Below are 24,487 nucleotides of genomic sequence, written 5' to 3'. Positions count from 1 at the left end.
GGCTGTTGTAGTGGCAATTGTTTGTCAAACCAAACATCCAATTAAGTTCCAATAAGCCACTATAGGCACTGGGGTCACGTTTTCTTGACGCAGGCAAAAGAAGTGGAAGTCCAAACTTGTAGATGTTTAGTTGATTTATTTCCTATATTTTGTCACATTACAGAGTTCAAACTTTCCTTGCCCTGTTACCTCTCTTGCACTGGTAAAAACCCATAGGCCCCTAACCCAAATGCCTGCTGGTCCTTACCAGGCTCCTACAATTATAGAAAGTGGACCGCCCACATTTCTTCCTGTTTTACATAAAATAAAGAAAAATAATAAAACAACAAAAAATAGATGCACAAAAATGCAACAATTAACCTATAAATTAAGTCTGTAAATAATACAAAAAATATATAAGTTTAGGAATTAACACAATTCAAATAAATAAAGAAATAAAGAATAAATAGCTCCAACACTCCGGCCCCTAATTGTGAATACTGTCACAATTACAAATGAAGAAAAAGGAGCTATTCCCTCAAACATGTCCTTAATTCTTCAGGTTGATGCTTCCAGTAGCAAAACAAGTTTGGTCACGGGTCTTTCGAGAACGCTGGTCTTTGTTTGTAATCGCACAGAGCGCACCAAGCCTTTTACATCCTGGTTTACGCTCAGGACCTTGGCCATCATCCATGTTCCTCTTGGAGCTGTAGAGTCTGCAATTAAGACAACATCTCCAGGAGTGAGACATCGTTTAGTTCTTGTCCATTTTTGTCTTTCCTGCATCAGAGGTAAGTACTCAGAAAGCCATCTTTTCCAGAACAGCTCTGCCATGTATTGCACCTGTTTCCACCTTTTCCTGACAAAAAGATCCTTTTGATTGAACAATCCTGGTGGCAAAACTGGTTTGGTTTTTAACAACAACAAATGGTTGGGTGTTAGTGCCTCAAGATCATTTGAGTCATCGGAAACTTTAGTGATGGGTCTGTCGTTTAATATGGCTTCAACTTCACAAAAAATTGTTTGAAGCCCTTCATCATCCAAAACTTGCTCTTTAAGAACTGAAACCAAAATACTTCTTATGGAACGAATCAGACGCTCCCAAACTCAACCTTGGTGAGATGCTGCTGGGATGTTAAAGTTCCATTTAATTCCATCCTGCACAAAAGCATTTTGAATTTTAGCATGATTCAGTTCAGCTAAACTCTCTTTCAGCTCTCGATTTGCACCAACAAAATTTGTGGCATTGTCAGATCTGATGGTGGAAACTGGGCCTCTTCTACAGATGAACCTGCGGACTGCATTTATACAGGAATCTGTATCGAGGGTGTAGGCCATTTCCAGATGCACTGCACGGCTGGTGAAACAAGTGAACAGAACTCCATACCTTTTCAGGAGGCTTCGTCCTCTTTTAACACTTACAGGACCAAAGTAATCCACTCCAACATTTGTAAAAGGAGCGGTGGCTGGCAGGACTCTCTCTTCTGGCAGATCTGCCATCTTTTGTTCAATAAACTTTCCTCTGTTACACCTGCAAACAACACAGTGAGAAATGATTTTTCTGGCAGCTGAATTAGCATTTATTATCCAGTATTTTTGTCTTAATCTTGACAGCATATGAGCTCTTCCTGCATGTCCCAACTGTTGATGAATATGGCGTAAAATCAGTGTAGACACATGCATATCCTTTGTCAAAATTGCAGGATGCTTTGTTTCGACAGGCATGGCTGATTTATTCAACCTGCCACCCACTCTGAGGACTCCAGCATCCAATACTGGGTCGAGTTTGTATAAAGAACTTCTCTTAGAGACTGCTTTAAGGCCCCTGGTGATTAAAGCCAGTTCAGTTGTAAATTTCTGTTGTTGTGCAAACTGAATAATGGCTAGTTCTGCCTTGGCCAAGTCTTCAGGAGTCAGATTTTCTGTCTTCAGAGTGGTCTTGAATCTTTCTATCTGCTTGTCTAGGGCTTTGTTTTGCTTTTCTGGTTCATTTTTATTTATGTCTGCAGCAGCAAACTCCTTCCTTTTCTGTTGCAACAGCATCAGAATGTTTTTCAGCTTTAAAAACCAAGCAACAGAGGTTTTAAGCTTTGTCCAAGATGAAAAATAATGAATCAGATAGCTTGTAGGATTTTGTGACTCCTTCACAAGAACACTCACGGCTAGGTCCCTTTTGACCTCTGGGTCATCTGCAGGAATTGCATGGTGATCCACATCCAGTTTAGGCCATTCCTCTTCTGATCTGTGGAGAAATTCAGGCCCATTTATCCATCTCCTGCATTTAATGAACTCCTCAGCTCTCATGCCTCTGGATGCATCATCTGCAGGATTTTCCTTGGAGGAAACATATCTCCACTGATTCACATCTGTTGCTTCTCGGATGACAGAGATCCTGTTTGCAACAAAGGTGTGAAATCTTCTGGTTTCACTGGAGATATATTTTAGTACTGTTGTACTATCAGTCCAGAAAACAGGTTTTTCCAATTGTATTTGCAGCTCCTTTTGCAGCAGTTTATTGACTCGGACAGCAAGAACAGCAGCGGTCAGTTCCAACCTGGGGATTGTTGTTTGCTTCATAGGAGCAACTCTTGCTTTTCCTAGAATGAAAGCAACATGTGAGATGTTATTCTTTTCCAGTTTTAAATATGACACTGTTCCATAGCCGTCTTGACTTGCGTCAGAGAAATGATGAAGTTGTGCTTTGTCTGGTTTCCTGATGCAGCTTGGTTTGATGCAACGATCCACCTTAAAACTGGAGATCAGCTGGAGGTCCTCCAGCCAGTCGAGCCACTTCCTACAAAGAGAATGGGGAATAACTTCATCCCACTTCAAGTTTTGTCGACAAAGTTCTTGTAGCAGCAGTTTAGCTGGCATACTGAAGGGAGCTAGGATTCCCAAGGGATCATATAGTGAACTAACCACAGACAAAATGCCCCTTCTGGTCTGTGGGCGGTCCTGCACAGAGGTTCTGAACTTGAACTCATCTGTTTCAATGCTCCACTGTAAACCCAGTACTCTCTCGACCGGAAGTTCATCTGTGTCCAAATCCAGATTCTTAATTTCTTTTGCTCTCCTTTCCTCTGGAATGGACATGAGCACTGTGCGACTGTTGCTTACCCATTTTGAGAGCACAAATCCTCCCTTAGAGCAGAGGTCCGTCAGCCTCTTCACCATGTGAATTGCATCTTCTTCTGTGGGAACAGATTTTAAACAGTCATCCACATAAAAGTTATTTTTGATAGTATCAACCACTTCAGCTGGAAACTGTTGTGCGTTATCATCAGCAGTTCTTTGCAGAGCATAATTTGCACAGCTGGGTGAAGACACTGCTCCAAACAAATGAACCAACATCCTGAACTCCTGTGCAGGTTTTGATGTGTCACCATGATGCCACCACAGGAAACGAAGGAAGTTGACATGTTTTTCAGAGACACAAACTTGGTGAAACATGGCATTAATGTCAGCCATTAGTGTAACAGGCTCCTTTCTAAATCTAATGAGAACTCCAACCAGAGAGTTTGTGAGGTCAGGTCCCTGTAAAAGCTGACTGTTCAGTGATGCTCCTTTGTAGGTTGATCCACAATCAAATACAACTCTCAACTTTCCTTTTGTGGGATGATGCACTCCATGATGAGGAATGTACCACAGTTGTCCATTACCTTTCTGTAGGTCCTCTGCTGGTACAGCCTCAGCATGTCCTTGCTGCAGCATGTTGTTTACACATGCAGTGTATTCCTCCTTGTACTCAGCATCCTTTTCAAATCTCCTTCTGAGGCTCTGGAGGCGCTGCTCTGCAACACAGATGTTATTTGGAAAGCAGGGGCTTTCACTCCTGAAAGGTAAGTCAATATTATAATGGCCTTTAATAAGTTTTGTAGAGTTATTGACAATGTTCATGAAATGCAAATCCTCTCTAGACATTTCAGTTTTCTCCTCTGATGATCTTTCGTTAAACTCATGATTGTACTGTTTGATCAGCATTTCTTCAAGATGCTCAACAGAGATCCTGTTGGCTGTCACAGCAGTGCAAACATTTCTATTTTTGCTGTGGCTTCTAGTGTGCAGGGGACCATTTATGACCCAGCCAACTTTAGTTTTTACAGCATAAGGCCCACCATCTACACTGTTGATCACCTCCCAGGGCTCTAAAACATTTGAAGCATCAGTTCCTATCAGTAGTTCCACATCTGCATTGATGCTATGAAGCTTAACAGGTTTAAGATGAGGCCACTGATCAATGTCCTTTTGCTGGGGAATATTCAATGTAGAAACTGGCATGGTACTTTGAGTCAAAACATCTGGTAGCTCTATGAAATCATTTGTTTCCAATTCAGAGATTTCCAAACCAGACAAAACTTGTACATTAACAATCTTATTTTGACTCATTGTTCTCAGCATAATATTTGTTCTTTTGCCCTTTATGTTCAGACTTTTTGCCAGAGTTTCTGTACAGAACGTACCTGAACTTCCTGGATCAAGAAATGCATAAGTTTGCACAACTTTGTTGCTCTTTTGACTTTTAACTTTAACTGCAACAATAGAAAAAACAGCATTATCATCATGACCAGCCCCAATATGCCCACACGTCTGGGTGGTTGCAGTTGAGAAGTTGACATGAGACCTTGTTGTCTGTTGGATTTGTTCTGAAGAGGCTCCTGGCTCCTTTTGCTCTATGTGAAGAACCCCCGGATGCTTTTGGTGACACACATTGCAATCCAAACGACTCCTGCAGTCTTTGCTTGTGTGACCAACTTTCAGACAACTGAAACAAATCCCCTTTTGTTTAATGAAAGTCAACTTGTCCCGATGCATTTTAGCTTTAAACTGCACACAGTTTTCCAGTAGATGATTTCTTTGTAAACAAAACAAGCAGCTGTGAAGAACAGTAGACTTGGTCCTGTTTTCAGTTGAGTGAGTTCTGGCTTCTGGAATTGTGCTGACATTAGTGGCAAAACTGCTTCCCTTTTTTCTTTGCTTGCTGTAACTTGGAACTTTGGAGTTGTTCCCTGTTGGTGGGTCTTGGATATTGCCAAACACTGGATCTGATGCTACTTTTACTTCCTTTGTTATGAAAGCAACCAGATCAGTAAACAATGCTCGGTGACCAGTTTGCTCCTGTAGCTCATAAGCAGTAACTCTCCATTTTTCCCTCAGTTTATATGGAAGTTTCAGGACAATTGTTCTCATATTTGAAGGTAAATCCAACTCCTTCATGTAAACAATTTGTTGTGTCAGATTTGAACAACCTTGAAGAAAAAGAGAGAATGATTGTAGACTTTTCACATCATCCCCTTTTATTGGTGTCCAACTCATAATCTTCTCCATATACGCAGAAGTTATTTTATTTTCATTTCCAAAATGTTCTTCAAGAAGATATTTGGCTTTGGAATAACCTTCCTCAGAAGCTAAGTGTTGACAACTATGCACGAGATCTTTAGGCTGCCCCCTGGTGAACTGCTCTAGGAAGTGCAAACAGTCTCTGCAGTTGTCAGTTTTAGCCTCCACTCCGTTCTCAAAGGCATTCATAAATGATCTGTACTGTAGGGGGTCCCCATCAAACACAAGGATGTTTCTGGATGGGAGAACAGACGATAAGTTTTGTTTTACTAGTAAGGCTGCAATGTCATTTTGTCTTTGCATGATGTTCACAATATCATTCTGACAGTTCTCAGTCAAAGGAGGAGATTGAAATTGCGTCTGCTCTGTTGCTTGAGTTGAAGAATCAACTTTAACTCTCATCTGATCCATTTGAAGTTGTCTCTCTCCTTGTTTAAGTCTGACAACAGGGAAGTTGGATGAAGACTTTTCTTTTTCTTTCAGAACAAACTCATCAGCGAGAGGATTTAGCAGGGGCGTGTGCTTTCCTTGGGCTCTTTCAAAATAAGAGTTCATCCCATCAGATTGTTTAGAACTAGCAACTGAATTTATTTTTAATACATTAAGTTTTGCGTTAGTTGCTGCCAACTCTGTTTCCAGGTCTAACTTTTCCTTTTCTTTTCTCAGGTTTTCCTCTTGAGCTTCGATCAGATGTTTTCTGTCCAACGCGGCGAGTCTCTCCATCAGCGCTGCCTTTTCAGCCGCAGCTTTAATGCGTGCAGAAGAGGTGGATGAAGCCCGAGACTGCTGTGAAGATGTTTTTGAACGTGGCTTTATGCTTGTAATATTAGAAACACTGTCTTCAGGATTTATTTCATCAGGATCTTCAACAACCTGATCATCAACATAGTTTTTCTGTTCCATATATGGATCTCCTGCTTCTGTCAACCAAACCTTTATATTGTCCACAAAATCAGAGAAAGTCGTCACCTTAGACTGAAAATACACAGTTTGTCTTTTTACTTCTTCATCTGGCAACGGCAAACCTAAAAGTGATTCGTGTAAATCAGTTGCTTCTTGATAGCATTTAATAAACTTTGCAAAGTCAGAAGCCACTTTCTTAACATTTTCTTGTGAGCTCATTAATGCAGAGATTTTCTCCATACGTTTTGAAGCTTGTTTACACTTTAAACTTCGTTTTTCTTGACATGTTTTTATATAAAACTCCAAACCCTTTTGTGTAAATTTGATGGTTCTTTTGTTTTGTGACGTCTGGGTGTCATCCTCTTTGCTCTTTACATCAGACATTTTTGCAGATTCTTTGAATCATTTCAAACATTTAAAGCATCTTAGTCCACGAATAATCCACAAGGAAAAGCACAAACGTATCTCTTTGTTTAAAGAGATTGATTCTTGTGAACAAACATTTCCATGTTGGGCGTCGGCTCACGGCTTGATCCAATTACGCATCAATTTGTCACATCAGACTCATCTCATCAGTCTTTGGAGTGAAATAATGTCTTTAAACTCCAGTAGTTTCACTATTTTCCTTTATAGCTTGAACAATATTGTCACATACCAGCTTGATGAATGAGTGACGTGTCCATCCAAGTCTGACGCATCAAGTCGCTTGATTTAATCAAAGATGATCCAAAACCTTTTGTTTGAAGGGAATCCTTGAGATCCATAAATCCAGCATGTTGATTGATGAGGTATTCCTTTTAGTCCATGGGCTGGTTCCTTACTTGTTCCACAGGGTGTTTTTACTTGATCCACAGGTGGGTTTTTACTTGGCTGTAGTGGCAATTGTTTGTCAAACCAAACATCCAATTAAGTTCCAATAAGCCACTATAGGCACTGGGGTCACGTTTTCTTGACGCAGGCAAAAGAAGTGGAAGTCCAAACTTGTAGATGTTTAGTTGATTTATTTCCTATATTTTGTCACATTACAGAGTTCAAACTTTCCTTGCCCTGTTACCTCTCTTGCACTGGTAAAAACCCATAGGCCCCTAACCCAAATGCCTGCTGGTCCTTACCAGGCTCCTACAATTATAGAAAGTGGACCGCCCACATTTCTTCCTGTTTTACATAAAATAAAGAAAAATAATAAAACAACAAAAAATAGATGCACAAAAATGCAACAATTAACCTATAAATTAAGTCTGTAAATAATACAAAAAATATATAAGTTTAGGAATTAACACAATTCAAATAAATAAAGAAATAAAGAATAAATAGCTCCAACAGCTGTGTTGAAATAAAAAAAGACTTTATGCCCGACCACCTTGTTTTTGCTCCAGTTTGAAAAGGACCACCGTGGTGCTTCAGTCCTCCAGACATTCCAAACTCTTCAAGTGTTACTTATCAAATCCCTACAGGTGCTCTCTGATGAGATAGGTTTTATGCTTTTCTGTTAAAGCCGTGTGTTTCCATTTGACGGAAACAGAAATATGGCACGGACAGAGTTGGAAAAGCCTTGTCGTTGATGTGCGAAAGGGGAAATACCTTGACAATGGAGGTTTGTTTGGATAGCATGAAAAAAATTCCTTCCATTTCCTGAAACAAAAGGATAAAAGACTTCTCACCTCCGGGTGGATGGAAACAAGTTTGTTAGTATCACACCTTACTTTATCAAAACAGCTTTAAGAGTTCTTATGACAAGAGCTGCACATAATAGCATTTTTGAAAAAGAATAGCAGATATAATGTCAAGGCCCATACTGATATTCAAAACTTTGCTATGTGTTGTAAAACTGTCCATTGTTATGTCCATTTTTTTCATCTGTATTGTATATGATAAAAAAACACATGGTACAATATTGTTATAATGTTATAACTTTATGCTTTCACAAATAAAAATGAAACATTTACTTTGCAAAACATCAAGTAAAGCCACAATAGACAACTGATATTGCTTTTTAGAAAGGTTTTCTCAAATATGATAGGGGTCTCCAACCCTGATCCAATATATCTAGTGTCCTGCAGAGTTTAGATGCTTCCCTGCCCCAACATAACTCGTTAAATAAGTAAAATAGCATGCCATCAAGTTTGGCAAATGTCTGGTAATGAGCCATTTTTGATTCAGTTTGATTCAGCTGTGTTGTTGCAGCGATGCATCTAAAACCTGCAGGACAGTAGATATTGAGGATCAGGTTATGGAGACCCCTGGAAAGTAAAACAGGTCAGTAATAAAGTTTTAGACAACAGAAGGCTTAGAATATGAAACTTTGAAAATGGCATCCAAAGTTTTAATCTTTCACAGAAAATTATTCAGCTTTGCTTACTTTGTGTAGCAGTGAACTAAATCTGCATATCAGCCTGAAAAGTCACTCACTATGGTGAAACACAACGGTGTCAGCATCATGCTACGGGAATACTTCTTTTAAGCAGGCACAGGAAAGCTGATTGGCGCTGAAGGGAAGCTATATGTAGCTAAATACAAGGCAATGCTAGCAAACAAGTACAAAGAGACTCTAAAGGACTTGAGACTAAGGCCCCGTCCACACGAAGTCAAAACGAACACGAAACGCTGATATTTTCCAAAACGTTTGTCGTAAAGACGGAGACGTAAAATAAATGTGATCGTCCACACGAATGCATGAAAACGCTGCAAAATGTATGCCAGGCCTGTAAGTGGCGCTGTGGTACCAAAGCAAAAATAAGCGACGAAATGTTGGGCATGCGCACTAATATTTATACATGGTTGCCCTGCGGGTCCATTTTCATGGTTAAGTCAAATTCAGGTGCTGAACTATGTCGTCGATATTGCTCTGTTCTTCCTGGAGATATTCCAGAAGAAGATTCTGTTGTAAGCCCGACAGCAGGGTGAGTAGCATTAGCAGCAACCATTCAACACAGTACGGCGCCATTGTTGTTGTGATACTGTGTCGCGCATGCGTGTTTAGAGGCGACGCTATGACGCATGCGTGTAAAAAAAAAATGCGGTTAGAGCTTAAAGATGGAAATGCAAAAACGGCGTTTCAGAATCTTCCCACTCTGAAGGCTGAATAAAAAAAAGATCGTTTACAGACCCCCGAAACGCCGGCTTCGTGTGGATGAGAGGCTGGTTTGGTGAAAAATTTGTGCGTTTAGGCCAGGGTTCGGCTTCGTGTGGACGGGGCCTTAGATAGAAATACAACATCCAGTTGGATGACTGTAAACAGGAGCCAAAAGAACAAGGTTTAGATCAGAGAATATTTAGTCAAGTAAAAAGTCCAGAGTTAAATTCACAAAAATACATGATGTTCACAGATGCTCCCCACCCAGTCAGAATAATTGAACAAAGCACAGACAAAAATTTTACAGCCACTGACATAATTCAAGATATTTGAAGCTGTTGCATAAGGTGAATATGCAAATTATCTCACATTGGCTGAATACAAATGAAGGCCATATGTCTCTTGTCTTTTTATTTTTTATAAAAGCATGCACTGCATGTTGTAATAACCTCCACTGCACAGCTATGTTTTGCAGTTGGTAATGTGAAAATTGAGAATATCAAGTGAAAAAAAAGTTCAAGGTGTAAACCATATTTATTAAAACACTTAATGCATGTAAAAAAAATTAACATTATAAAAATAAATACTGTTTCATAAATTAGTTTACCAAATTACTATTTTCAATTTTTCATTGCTTACTCTTCTACATAATTGTTTTATGAGATGTTTTTAGATATCTGACAATATTTTAAATTAGTACTTCCCCTTTTTTAATTATGTCGTTTACATAAAACTTACTCAAATAAGCAGCCTTTTCCAAATATATTACAATTGAATAAGAAGGAATGATGCATTATGGTTCTAAAGGATCATAGTTGTCATACACAAATATTTATATACTTTTATATAAATGTACTGCTTGAACAAAATCAAAAATAATATATTTAAAGAAAGATAATGGGTAAGATTGAAAAAACTCTGGTGTGGTCAGGGAAAATATTACTAATCAAAACTAGTGATGATCTTTTTGCTTCTTGTAAGTTTAATCATTACCCAGTAAACTTACATAAATAAAATTGTTATGTTATTTATGTAAGTTTAAATAAACTTAACATTTATGTAAAGTTACACAAATAAATACATAAGAAAGGATGAAAATTGTATATTTGTCCGTCTTTTTAAGTATCTGTCTTCCCTGCTGTTCTTCTTCTTCTTCTTCTTGGATTTATTGGTGGTTGGCAACAAACATTTAGTAGCATTACTGCCACTTACTTAAATATGGAGTGTGGTTTGTGATGGACTATCTACTAATAAACATATATATAATTTCTAAGGAAAAAAAAAGAAAACACACACACAAAAAACACTCTACCGATCTATATCATACATACATTCACCCTCTCTAATAAAATTTTATGAAATAATTTAGTTTTCATTAAAAATCGAATAGGTTTTCGTATGTTTACTTCCTAAATTCTTCTTCAAAATATCTAAAAAATCCATCTTTTCCTTAATACATTCAAATTCTCTCCTCATATATCTTCTTTTTCTTTCATATTTATGACATTCCAGTAACATTTGCCAGTAGTATGCTTTTGAATTTTGAAAAGTGTATAATTAAGTCCTGTATGCCCAAATCTTAACCTTGTTATCACTCTCTCCTACTTTCTATTTCGTCTTCCATTACTTCTTTTTCCTGCTATCTTCTTAATTTTATAAAACCGCCTTCCTGTTTTTCCTTCATCCCACCTTTTTTTGCCATTTTTCTTCCAATTATTTCTTTAATTAATAACTTTAATTAACTCTTTCCCTCCGATTTACTTGGTTTAACTGTAAAACTAATAGGATTTTTTGCTCTCTTGCTTTCTTTGCCATTTTATCTGCCCTATTGTTTCCTTCTACTCCAATATGTGCTGGAACCCACACAAAAACAACAATGAAACCCATATTTTTTATTCTGAATAATTTATGAAATATTTCTAATAGAATGTTAATCCTACTATCTGACTGATTATATTTTAAACTTAATAATGAAGAGCTTGAATCTGAACAAATTACTGTTTTTAATGGTTTTATGTCTTCTACCCATTGTAAAGCTAATAATATTGCCAACATTTTCCCTGTGTATACTGTTAATCCATCTGAAATTCGTTTTCCCATTTTTATATTAAATTCTGGTATTTAAAAAAAAGCTATTCTATGTTTTTCTTCCCTGCTGTTTATAATTGCATTGTCTTTTGTACTGCAGTTCCTGGAGTCCAAGTCTCGCGAGGTTATGGAAAACAATCCAGACGCCTCTTTCCCTCCGCTTCCTCCTCCTCCCTAGCCCTCCCTTCCCACGCCCCAGTGAGCTGTGGGATAGTGGCTCTATAAAGTATACCCTCTCTCGGAGCACGAAAAGAAGCCCGAGACAGGAGGGGGATGAAGATGGCGGACGCCAAGCAGAAAAGGAATGAACAGTTAAAGCGGTGGCTTGGCTCGGAGACGGACCAGGAGCCTCCTGTTCTGAAAAAAAAGAAGACGAAGGTGAAGTTCGATGATGGCGCCGTGTTTCTGGCCGCCTGCTCAAGCGGTGATACAGAGGAGGTGCTCCGTTTGCTTGACCGGGGCGCTGACATCAACTACGCCAATGTAGACGGTCTCACTGCTCTCCACCAGGTTTGTGCTTCATTTCCATTGTTCATAATGTCTGCAATCGGCACAGAAGAGACAGAAATACCCCTTTACTGCGAACAACTGCTTACCCTGGAACACCTGTCAAATGGAAGCCATTCTCATCCCGTTGTTTACCTACAGAGCAGACTCGTCTTTTTCGACGCAGAGAAGGACTACAGCTATTTCATCACCTTATGTACAACATGTATATACATTTTGCGGAAGATACATTACACCTAAACGCTTCCTATTTCGAGCTAATTCCCCTCTTACCTTTTTGAACTAACGCGAGCCTAATGTCATCAAACCTTTGGGTGCAGTCTAATTGCTGTTCTGCTGCATTTCACATTCAAAGCCTACGTTAAACCACATCTATCTCGAGTGTTTATCTTTTTAAGGGAAACTGTCGGTTGCAGATCAAACTATCGAAATTTAAATAAGCAACGTCGTAAGAAAAGGTCATGCTGTCTTGGATCGGGTTCCGCTGGGAAGAGTAGCTACCTGGCTAACAGTAAAAGTGGTTTTGTTGATAAACCCTGAGCCGTGACGGTGGCTACTCTCTGGAGAGTAGAAGCGGCTAGTTTAAGTGTTATGTAACACAAATAGTTCCATAGCTATACTTGAGTTAGAACCTTGTAGTTAACTTTAAAAGTCGTTTTTATATCAAAAACTAGAGTATCACTTTGAAAAAGAATGGATGTGGTGCTAAGCTAGCGCTACATTAGCATGCTAAAATAACTGTCGCTTGCTGCTTTTGGCTAGCTTAATTCATTCATTATCCGAACTTTCGGCTGTTTTACTGATGCTGACTGGCCTTCACAGTAAAACATTTTGAATCGTCACTGTGTTCCAGCTTAAACGGAGACGTGCATGCTATTGATACTTCGATGTTATGAGTGGAATGTCATCCGTGCCAAGCTAACATTTTGCCCGCTAATCACTTGAGCTGTATTCCCTTGCCTCTCTTTGCGCTTGCAGTGCTTTCAGACTTTGCGGTCGACTTAAGCAACCGGATCAGTGAGCATAACCTTGGGAAAAGAATAAAATATAGGATCCACCTTTAGGAACATGGGGTCCAACTTGATCAGTTTGTATGCAGGCATGGCTGCAAGCTTTATTAACATCGAGCAGGGGATGTTGCAGAAGTCTTGCTTATGATTCTTCAGTTGTGAAAATGAGAACTTGAACCATATATTGCTTTTTAAATTTTGAAACACATCATAGGAATGGATTAATTTTGCAGTATTTACTTTTCTATGATTTCCTTCCCATCTGCCTGGCTTTCCTGCAATATTTTAAAATGCTTCTCTTGCAGAGGTGTCAAGTAATGAAGTACAATTACTTTGTTACTGTACTTAAGTACACTTTTTGGGTTTTCATATTTTACTCCATTATTTATTTTTCTTCCTACTTCTGAATTCCACACATTACATTACATTTGACACAAGTATCTATACTTTCTATTCCTTACATTTTTAAAACAAACGTTACTTGTTGCTCTTGGCTTCGGTTTAATGTTTATAAATATTTATTTCACGTCATGTGCACAACCCAATGCAGATCATTGGCGCCATTCACATCTAGTGAGAACTAGTGTGATTGGATGAGTCATATAACGCAAACAGTCATTGGCTAGCTAAAGGAAATCATCAGAAGCAAGCAGGTGTTCTTCAAACTGCAAACATGAATTGTCTATGCCGTGCAACAATGCTGGATTCAGAGAAAGATGTTAAAATGTCTGAAAGGTCAGAGATGGAGACCAACAAGACCTCCCTCATCCTTGGCCCTGTCTCAGAATTTTTCAAAATAGTTGAAAAACTGAGCTTTTAATTTATATAGTGGCATCTGGCAGTTTTTTTTAAATACTTTTATACTGTAAGTAGTTTTTGGAACACATACTTTTTCACTTTTACTTGAGTAAAGAGATCAAGTTGATACTTCAACTTTTACCAGTGTTTTTAAACTGCAGTATCTATACTTCTACTAAGTAACAAATGTGTGTACTTTTGACACCACTTGGCATTTTGTTCTATAATAGTCAGAAACTTGCAGCTTGCTTGACAGCTTCTCAAAAGCTTTTACAAAATGTAAAGGTCCTTCGAGATGGTTCAACAAAACACTATATCAGTTGTTGGTTTATAATCAAGAAGTGTTATTTTCTAATCTGTTTCTCAATTTACTTTAAAATGTGAAAAGATTTAGTGAAGAGTGAAAACACTCCTCACTAGAATTGTGGTATTGCCTTGAAATGTTTGAAAGTTTTCCATCATTAATGTTTTAACCTTGTCCTTGGTTGGACTAACAGTACTTTCATATTTCATTATAGTCAGTCTTATTTATTTATTTTTTGCACATTTACGGTACAGTAGCAGAGGACATTATGTCCTGAGTGGATGTGTATGTAGTTCTGTGGCCAAAAGCAATCAAATAAATAACATTCAGTTCTGTGTGTAGTTACTTTATCACTTCAACTTGCAGCAGCAAACAACCAATTTGTTTGGCACCAGCATTACTGAATTAAAGTGAAATTTTAGCCTCACTAATGGTGACATTTGACATAGTCATTTTACTCATGTTTAAACTATATAGATTTTTTTTTTTTTGCTAACTATATTAATCTGGAAGCCCCCATTTCATGAGCATCAGAAACCATATCTTCTGATTGCAAAGAAGATTGAAAAGAGAGTCCTTTGCACTATTGTCTTTGAAGTGTGCATATTTTTTGGTTGATACAGTTTTGGCAGTTATGCTTATTTAAGTGATCTCAGTGACGAGTTTTCAGTTCAGATTCCTGGTTATTGTTAGCCTCCTAAATATAAACAGAATTGCATTTTGTTCTGTATATTCATGACCCACAACCCTTTGCATGGTTGGCTCATAGAGCTGTATTTTGTCAAAGTATCTGCTACCGATTGTATCAGATTTAATCCACTCTCTAAAAGCCTCTTGTCATGGTTTTCTTGTTTTAGTCGTGTGTCCTCAAATCTACTTGGCAGAGCAGGTTGCACAGATATATAAATAAAAGAAAAAATTGTATTTATCCCCTTTCTGTTCAAAGAGTTTATTTAAATTAAGAACATCTGCGTGATCGGTCCATAAATGAGTCGACCATCTGAATATACTTTCATGCATGTATGAGGTAGTCTTAAAGTCCCATTTTAAAGCTACTTCCTTTTGCAAAGAGCCTCCGGTACATTTTTCTCATTTATGAGTTATAATTCCTAGAATAAAAAAAGGAATCGGTCAAAACCATTTTGCTTGACCACAAGGAAAGTGGAACTTGGCCAGAAAATGCTATATCAGTGCGTCTGTAGGTAATGCCACTACATCAGTTTCATTTTCTTATTTCTTAGTATTTGTTCCCTGTGTGTTCGAGGCAGAGATGCTAGGAGAGATTGGTGCTAGACTGTTGCGAGAGAGTAACCACCTTGATAAAAAGATCCTTCATCTGTCCTTGTATTTCAATAACCTCACTGTATTTTCCTAAAGCTGCCTGTTTTAATCAGGCTTAGCCAGTTGTTATTTTTCTGTAACATTACGAGTTTTTTTTTTCTTCACCATGTGATTCAAATCTTTTCAAACCAAACAATGCAACGTTCCTTATTTTTCCAGCTTTTTGAGTCACAGTGATCCGGTGCTGATAATAGGGTAACTGTATGTTTGGTGCACATTTAGGGAAAATTATGGTCTGCTTGCAGAGAGGAGATTTGTACCGGTGGAGATTTTGGGTTGTAGATGGAATTTAAAGCATTCTGGACTTTGAAATGTTGGAACTTAACCAACATATATTGCATTCAGTATGTTGCACGGTTTTTGTCTCTATCTTTTATCTTTTTTAATATGTTTTACAGTCTGTGAGCAGGGACTTTTTTCAAATGATTCCTGGCTGCATTTTGCTACCAATAAGGTGCCTAATTCTGAAACACTGGGGCTGAGATTTCATTTATAACCTAAGAAATGATTGTTCTCATGATGTCGGAAAGTAAATGAGCCAGAGGTTAACCTAAAAAAAGTTGTAATTTAATATATTGGAAGATGCCATTGAGGATCATTTTGTTGCCCAAATCCAAGGTTTTGATCTTAGCAAGAAGGTGTAAGGGTCATTAAGTTCAAAGGTTTTAGATGTCGGTAAAAGTTGAAGTTGATTTTCAGATTGAAGCCTTTAAGACCTTGTTTTGTATCTTCTCTGTGTTTGGTAATACTGGCTACTACCGTTGCTCCAAATTTGCTTTAGTAAACCTGGAATTGGTAAAGTTATCGGTTGAGATGTCGGCTTCTTTTTATTTACTTTGCCTATGTTCGGGTTGAGTTTGACTGAATTTGCAGTTTATACTGTATGCATAAGCTACAGCATGGTCCCTGTGTTTTAAACCCTGCATGAAAGTTTAACTGTGAGGAATTAGGAAATGAATTTGTGATTTTTTTATTTATTTTTTTAATTAGCTAATTTATTTTTTTATTAGACGCATGAAGAGTTCAGATTAACAAAACTATGACCACGTTTTCTGTGTTTTGCTTTTTTGTTTTGCACAGGTTTCTTGAATATCATTGAGAATAGGGGCTGACCTGCATATTTGTTTCTCTGTCATGTTCACAATGGGTCACTCCTCACTTGCAGTATTGCTGCCATTCTTGGAGACTGGTTGAGGTTTAAAAATACCACCGCAGCCAAGTTGTCCAAACTGGGTTTCAGGATATGATACTAAGTTTGGGTATGACTCAGTCTGTAGCACTGCTTTCCGCTGTAGACCTGGTGTCATCTAGGCAAGAGGTGGTTCTGAGTTGCAGAAAAAGTAAAGGACATATAAACATTTCCATAAACTGTTATTTAGAGTAATGATGATATGTTAATCTACCTATATATATATATATATATATATATATATATATATATATATATATATATATATATATATATATATATATTATTGCTGCAACTAACGATTATTTTTTCGATTAATCGATGAATCGGACGATTATTTTTTTCGATTAATCGATGAATCGGACAAAAAATATTTTTTATATTAACCTCTATATTCCAAAATAAACATTTTAGACAGAACAAACAAGCACACAAGTACAGGTTGCTCATTAACTGTCCTGGTGCAATATGAAAAATAAATGTTTGTGTTAAAACTACGCAAACTTACATGAGAAATGTAGCTGTACATCCACAAAACATAGGGTACTTTGTTTCATAAAGCGCAAAAAAAGACATTTTTGTTTTTAAAGCCCCTAATGGGTTCAAACAATAGGCCCCCCCATTTCAACAAATGAGTTTTTTTAGACTAGAAGAGTTCTGCCGTTTAAGACAGGAAAGTATAGCAGTTAAAGTTGCTGCTTGAGAAAATACTGAAACATAGAGATAAAAATAGCCCTGTGATTCAAATTATAAATTGTATTTGGAATAAAAATGAGAGAACTATGAGTGCTAAAAAACGCATCCTCCAAAGACTCCAATTTACATGGGAATGTGGCAGATAATTGACATATTACTGATCTTGCTGGATTTTATTCTGCTTTACTTCCATAAATTGCAGGATCTTCTTTACTTTATCTTTGCCAGAAGATTTAAACTTTAAAAGCCTTGCCCTCATAATTTGCAAGTTAATTTATTTATAAAGTAAATGTAAACGCTGCTTAAGCTAATTCAAATGAAATTAAAAGTATAATAAGTAGCCAACCTTATCACTGTCTGTAACCTACTAACAAGGTAAGGAAAGCATCAGATGAGCTACCTGAGAAACTAACGTAACGTTTCCCCACTTTAAAACCAAACAAACATGGTGGTTCCGTGCCATGTTAATTTCTTTTGAAAAAAGTTGCATGTTATCACTTTTTTCGCTTTACAAAGCGCAGGCTATTTTAATTATTGTGATAAATTTGCGCCGTCAATCCCGGTGCATGCCCGCTTCATTTGCAGTCTGGACGCTGAGGCTCTGACTGCAGCGCTGAGAGGGACTCCTGCGGGAAAACGCGGTTTGGGGTGGGGGAGGCGCCCCACGGCAGAGTAGGAAGGATACATGCTTTCACGTAAGAGTCTCCAAAAGCCGCCAGTGACACCGAAAAAAGTCGCCTGATTTGTCGCTAGTCGCTTTTTTGAAAAATAGTCGCTGGAGGGGTCTGAAAAGTCGCTGAGTTGGCAACACTGCACCTGCGGCGCTGACTCGCTCTGCCATATTTTTTTTTCTTCCTCTTTCAGTCAAGAGGCAGTGATGACGGCGCGGCGGATGACGCAATAATCGCGCGACACAACTAATCGATGATGAAATTCGTTGCCAACGCTTTTAAAAGTTGATTTTTATCGATTTTATCGATTCGTTGTTGCAGCCCTAATATATATACACTATATTGCCAAAAGTATTTGCTCACCTGCCTTGACTCACATATGAGCTTAAGTGACATCCCGTTCCTAATCCATAGGGTTCAATATGACGTCGGTCCACCCTTTGCAGCTAGAACAGCTTCAACTCTTCTGGGAAGGCTGTCCACAAGGTTTAGGAGTGTGTTTATGGGAATTTTTGACCATTCTTCCAGAAGCGCATTTGTGAGGTCGCACACTGATGTTGGACGAGAAGGCCTGGCTCTCAGTCTCCGCTCTAATTCATCCCAAAGGTGTTCTATCGGGTTGAGGTCAGGACTCTGTGCAGGCCAGTCAAGTTCATCCACACCAGACTCTGTCATCCATGTCTTTATGGACCTTGCTTTGTGCACTGGTGCACAGTCATGTTGGAAGAGGAAGGGGCCAGCTCCAAACTGTTCCCACAAAGTTGGGAGCATGGAATTGTCCAAAATGTCTTGGTATGCTGAAGCATTCAGAGTTCCTTTCACTGGAACTAAGGGGCCAAGCCCAGCTCCTGAAAAACAACCTCACACCATAATCCCCCCTCCACCAAACTTTACACTTGGCACAATGCAGTCAGACAAGTACCGTTCTCCTGGCAACCGCCAAACCCAGACCCGTCCATCAGATTGCCAGATGGAGAAGCGCGATTCGTCACTCCAGAGAACGCGTCTCCACTGCTCTAGAGTCCAGTGGCGGCGTGCTTTACACCACCGCATCCGACGCTTTGCATTGCACTTGGTGATGTATGGCTTGGATGCAGCTGCTCGACCATGGAAACCCATTCCATGAAGCTCTCTGCGCACTGTTCTTGAGCTAATCTGAAGGCCACATGAAGTTTGGAGGTCTGTAGTGATTGACTCTGCAGAAAGTTGGCGACCTCTTCGCACTATGCGCGTCAGCATCCGCTGACCCCGCTCCGTCAGTTTACGTGGCCTACCTCTTCGTGGCTGAGTTGCTGTCGTTCCCAAACACTTCCATTTTCTTATAATACAGCTGACAGTTGACTGTGGAATATTTAGGAGCGAGGAAATTTCACGACTGGATTTGTTGCACAGGTGGCATCCTATCACAGTTCCACGCTGGAATTCACTGAGCTCCTGAGAGCGACCCATTCTTTCACAAATGTTTGTAAAAACAGTCTGCATGCCTAGGTGCTTGAATTTATACACCTGTGGCCATGGAAGTGATTGGAACACCTGATTCCAATAATTTGGATGGGTGAGCAAATACTTTTGGCAATATAGTGTATATATATATATATATATATATATATATATATATATATATATATATATATATATATATAATTTTATGAAGAAATTTGCAAAATGAAGTGGAAGGAAACTAGTGTATTTTTCAGATTTTCTCCTACTTGCATCTGATACCCACAAATAAAACCTTATTTACATGTCTTCCTTAACAAGTCTTCTAATGATGTAGTGGCCCCACCTTTGTGGATTTTTATTGTTTTTAAGATATTGTCTTGGAGGTTTGCTAGATATTAGTAAACAAACAGCAAAATGAAGACCAATGAAGAAAGCAGGCTGATCGGGGACAATGTAGAAGAGTAGGGTTGAATAACGGTATTTAAGTGTTGAACATCTCAGAGATTTTGTTTATTCCATCATCTGGAAGTGGTCCAACTGCTGGCTTACCAAAACATGTCCAAGTACTTAAAATTACAGGATGAGCAGTTGCTCTGTAGGTTCAGGGCTCTGATTGTCATACCTGTTGACCGAGCTAAATGGTTAGTAATTCATCAGTAGGACTCAATATGGTACAGTTCTGGCACTGTTGTCAGATAACAAAGAGCACATGAGCAGACCACTACATCTCCTTACAGTCAGCCTCCGAAATCAGGACATTTCAGACATTCATAAAAATACTAGCTTCACTACTGTGCCACTTGATTTCCAGTAATGATTAGGCTTAGCAATGTGATGAACCAACGAATCAATGTCTGTCGTTGTTTCCTGCGTCTGTAAGCCCTGATTAGACTATCGTTTGTTGTATCTACTTCCCAAAAGCAGACTCTGTCAAGAAAATTCACCAAAGGATGTCTTCTTCATCTGTCTCTCAGCAAACAATGAAATATCACGATTATAACTGAACTCCCGAAATGGTACGGCTGCAGCCATGTTGATTTGCTTGTTTACCTCTAGAGAGCAGTAGTACCGTAGATCGTAACCAGGAGGCGAGGAACCGTGCTAGTGTGGTGTGTAAATGGTTGTAACGGACCGAACTCTGCACAGATTTTTTAGATAGTAAATGGGGCTACAGTTGTGGCAGCATCATGCTGTGGGAAATGTTTTCTTCAACCGACAGCTAAATGCACAGAAATACTCAAGTAAGACCTGAATTTGGCTGTGAAACCTTGACATTAGGTTGGAGGTTCATCCTCTAGCAGAGAAACTACCATAAACCATAATTTTAGAAATAAACAAAAAAAAAATTAAATTGTTTGCAGTTAAATTACACCAAGGTTTGGTTTAAAAATGACAAAACGTTCAAGAGAGATGGATCCCTGTAGCTGGATGGCTGTGAAGATGTGTAAGGTATTCTAATGATGAGTAGAGATTATAGATCACTATCCCATCAGCTAAACTGGTCTCAGAGGGGAACATTCCAAGACCTGCTGTCCTAGCCTAGGCATTCCCCACATGACGGTCGCTGGAAACCATAGCAAAGAGAGAGCACAGAAGACATTCCTCAGCTGTCACTTATACCCCTCCCTTCTAGTCCCTCTCTCTGGTCTGCCTTTCTCTTTACAATGTAAAATGTTGCCCACTGAGCTCCACCAGCAAAGTGAAGGCAATGAGGGGCTTGTCGCTTCACGTTGGAAAAAAATTTCCTCATTGACCTGCAGCTGAACTTCCCTGCTGCACTTCTACACTTTGCTGATCCCAAAGACTGAGAGGACAGGAGTCTGCTAAGCTCAACATGTTAGCTGGACGTTACAATACCTACTGTTGACATTACACGCCCTCATTATGGCCTTAAAGTCGAACATTATCTCACACTGTTTCTATGGCTACGGTTCGGAAGGTTACCAGTCGCTCATGTTGGTGGATTTGCATGGACCGAGTGGGAGTTGCATAACAGACTGTACAGAGAGAGAGCTTCTGACTGAGTGCTGCCTCACAAGTCGGTAATGGAACCGCTTCAGAGCATGTGGTGGACGATGATAAGATGGCTGCATTTCTTTTTTTGCAGATGAGCATCTCTTATATTAACACATTACATAATTGTGAAAGCTACTGCAGGCCCCGGCCTTGATATTCTTGGCTGTGCCTGAGGCTTGAAGTTTGCCACTGAGAGGAGCAAAAAAGAACGTCTTTGACGGGTCACTGTCCTCATTCAAAGCTGTGCGACATCCCCTTATGAACTCCAAGCATCCTGTGTCACCGCCTGAGGGAGAAATCCTTCTTTCTCAAATGTAGAGGAACTGTAGGTGAGACCAAAATGCATGTTGGTAGCAAATGGGGTATGTCTGAGATTCAGCCCTATAGTGATCTGCATGAACAAATCTAAATCCAGCTGCTGGAAGAAGGTTGCACAACATTGCATGTGCATCTGGACAAGATGTGCGCTTAACTATCAAATAATTAAGGAGCTGCAAGAAATTTTTTGAAAGGGGATTGTTCTATAATCTATGAGATCTTAATGCATGTGATCTTAAGTCCAGGGTCTATTTAGTAAATGCTTAAAAAAAAAAAACCTGCAAAAAAGATGCTATCTATAGACTTATCAATTCGCCACATCAGCTTAATACCACCTCTTTTTTAAATTCAAACCAGATAAGGGTTTGTAGCATGCTCTATTGCTTCAGTATAATAAACTTGTTTCTATCGTTCTTTGTTGGGTTTATGACTACACATTCTATCTCAGGATTTTTTTTCCTTATTTTTTAGATGTTTTATTCCTTTGGTAAATTCAGGACTCAAAAATATTAAGTCATGAAGCGCCAGGAAAACATTTCTAATTGGAACACTATTAAATGAAGTTTATTCTGAGGAATGCCATATGATATTTATATTTATTTTTATCCATGAAGATGAATTCCAGCTCTCTTTAATGAGCAAAACCAAATTCTGATCTCACCCTTGTGATATACACTTTTTATTTTTAACCTTTTGGGAGGTAACACAATACAATGTTTTCCCTGCATTCTGCACCCATTTCAGAAGAAAATACTTAAGAATCAAACTGAGAAAGCACAAAATGAAGGAAGTACATTTTACGATAATTTTTACTACCAATTGAATCTGTTACCTTCAAGCAAACATGCCATTAACTTTCGTGAGCTGATTTCGGTTTTACCATGGCAATCAATCACCAAATTTTGAAATGTTGACTTTTTCTCAAATATGACCTTGAAACCTTCCAAAATGAGAGACTTTCCAGTTTTAGACGTCCGTTTTTCATGTCGAGGCTTCGCATGGCCTCTCTTTGTTATGGTTGCTTCTTTAGCATAATAACCCCCAGTTCATCTCATAAATTTCTAACAAATTACTGAATAAATTAAGATGGAGTTTAATAATTGATAGTTTTGAGTCTAGCTTTTTTTTCTTTGTCTTGCTCCAGGCTGGACAAAGAACAGTCGAGGGGTGTTTTTTTTGTCTCTTGTTTTTGTTCTGTTAGAATAAGGCCACCATTTCCTCAAGGTTTGGTTTGTTTTTTCTGCCAATACTTTTTAGAATTATTTGATGTAGTTCTGCTTTTTTACATTCAGCTGCCATTGCAAAATAGTAGTGAACATATTTACTAGACAAGTCAACCACGTTAAAGGTCACCAAAAGTGGTAATAATTGTCTGTGCATGTAGCTGTATGAGAGAAAGTAGAAGTAAATCATTGCTAAAATATGAAGACTATTTGCAGTACAGTTTTCTTTATTTCAGTGAATCATGACATTATTGGAATTAAGGGTTTGGTTCTCAAATATGTATCATATATATACCAAGGATGATCCGAGAGTGGATTCTAGTTTGAAAGAATCATTATAGCTCTATTGTGACTTCTTCTGGCTCCAAGGCGGAGAATAATAATTTTAGAAACGAAGCTCAACAGCATGTATGTTTTACCTCAGCGTAATTGGCAGGTGTCTTCTTGTCAAGCTGGCCTTACTCACAGTTTCATTCCTCTTCTTTGCCAACCCCATAATCAACATCAGGAAGTTTTTTTGGGATTGTACACCAACACTTTGCAACATGTCAGTCTGTCTGCTGGTTGTGACACATCAATGTTTCCTTGTGTCTTAACATTGTCGTAAGAGTGACAATTTACCATGAAAAAAATGCTTAGACTGAGTTCCTTGTGGCTTGATTTGAAATCATATTCAAACCGGACTGTTCAGTCATAAATGTGGGTGGCCCTTTAGCTCTGTATTATCGAAATGGTTTTTAGATTTTATTTTGTGGCTCAAAAAGTTTCACGTTTCATCATGAATTTTTAAAATACTTATGACTTAAGTGTTTGTCGTAATATACAGCTCTGTTTTATTGAACACCAAGAACTAAAATCTTGTGCAACAAATTGCCTTTAAAAGTAATTCTTGTTAATAGTCTATGTATTATCTCCATTATAATAATAATTAAGTTGTTCAGTGAAGGCTGTGGATGTTTGTTAGGGAACATCAATAAGAAAAGCACATCATTAAGACCAGGAATTGGGGTTAAGGTGTTGTAGAAGTTTGAAGCAAGGTTAGGTTATAAAATTATATACCAAGCTTTGAACATCTCACAGCGAAATGTTCAATCCATCTTCTGTTAATGCAACATACAGCTGCTTACCTAGAAAGATATACCTGTCCTCATAAGATGACAGGCTGACAAAGGAAGCATTCAGGGTCAAGTGGCCTATGTTTACTGAAGGAGCTGCAGAGATTCACATTGTTATAGGAAACTCACTGAGCTGGCATTTTTTATGGAGGGTCAAGGAGAAAGAAAATGTTTGAGAATATCTTATTTACTGTTTTCCACAAATTGTGTAATGGAAAACGACAAACCATAATGGATTCTAGAGCCGTGTATATGATGCACAACAAACCTGAAGGACAGTTGTTGTTGCTCCCAGTTGGGAAGTATGACAGAAAGGAATGCTGCAATATGTGTACATAAGGTACATTTCAGTGTTTCTTCCCACCACCAACTTTTATATGAAAACGGCAGAGTCTGATTGCAGATCTAAATTATTTGTGCATGAACACCTTTGCAAGACAGTGACTTTAGATTAGATAGCAGTGGAGCAAGCTGCA

At 38.5% G+C, this 24,487-nt stretch overlaps 2 protein-coding genes across 7 annotated transcripts in view; one reads left to right on the top strand and one right to left on the bottom strand.

Annotated features, from left to right (window-relative positions):
- Positions 1–529: 529 nt before the first annotated feature.
- On the bottom strand, positions 530–4,257 carry LOC119781012. Its single transcript, XM_038281295.1, has 3 exons — positions 1,721–4,257; positions 1,367–1,510; positions 530–695 (listed from the first exon to the last, which is right to left on the bottom strand). The coding sequence occupies exons 1-3, from the start codon at positions 4,255–4,257 to the stop codon at positions 530–532; spliced, it is 2,847 nt and encodes a 948-aa protein (XP_038137223.1).
- Positions 4,258–11,545: 7,288 nt separating this feature from the next.
- ppp1r12a (protein phosphatase 1, regulatory subunit 12A) overlaps positions 11,546–24,487 on the top strand; it is a 55,901-nt gene continuing 42,959 nt past the window's right edge. For 5 of the 6 annotated variants that reach the window (XM_038281334.1, XM_038281333.1, XM_038281332.1 and 2 more), the window contains exon 1: positions 11,547–11,890. In XM_038281334.1, the coding sequence (XP_038137262.1) occupies positions 11,654–11,890 (237 nt within the window). In that variant the 5' untranslated portion in view covers positions 11,547–11,653. Of the gene's footprint in view, positions 11,891–24,487 lie in introns of all 6 variants that reach the window. The other variant, XM_038281330.1, reaches the window with a different exon arrangement.

Source organism: Cyprinodon tularosa, unplaced genomic scaffold (genome assembly GCF_016077235.1).
Source record: "Cyprinodon tularosa strain WSP-4 unplaced genomic scaffold, ASM1607723v1 ctg17, whole genome shotgun sequence".
NCBI classification, from domain to species: Eukaryota; Metazoa; Chordata; class Actinopteri; order Cyprinodontiformes; family Cyprinodontidae; genus Cyprinodon; species Cyprinodon tularosa.
The sequence above is the reverse complement of the archived record's forward strand: the minus strand, read 5'-3'. Positions and strand labels throughout refer to the sequence as shown.

Excerpts from the sequence above, each read along its gene's own strand:
- LOC119781012 (XM_038281295.1), bottom strand. The coding sequence starts at position 4,257 with ATGCCAGTTTCTACATTGAATATTCCCCAGCAAAAGGACATTGATCAG. Across the intron at positions 1,511-1,720 it reads GTCCTCAGAGTGGGTGGCAG|GTGTAACAGAGGAAAGTTTA; the intron begins GTTGAATAAATC and ends TGTTGTTTGCAG. Across the intron at positions 696-1,366 it reads GGACGAAGCCTCCTGAAAAG|ACTCTACAGCTCCAAGAGGA; the intron begins GTATGGAGTTCT and ends TCTTAATTGCAG.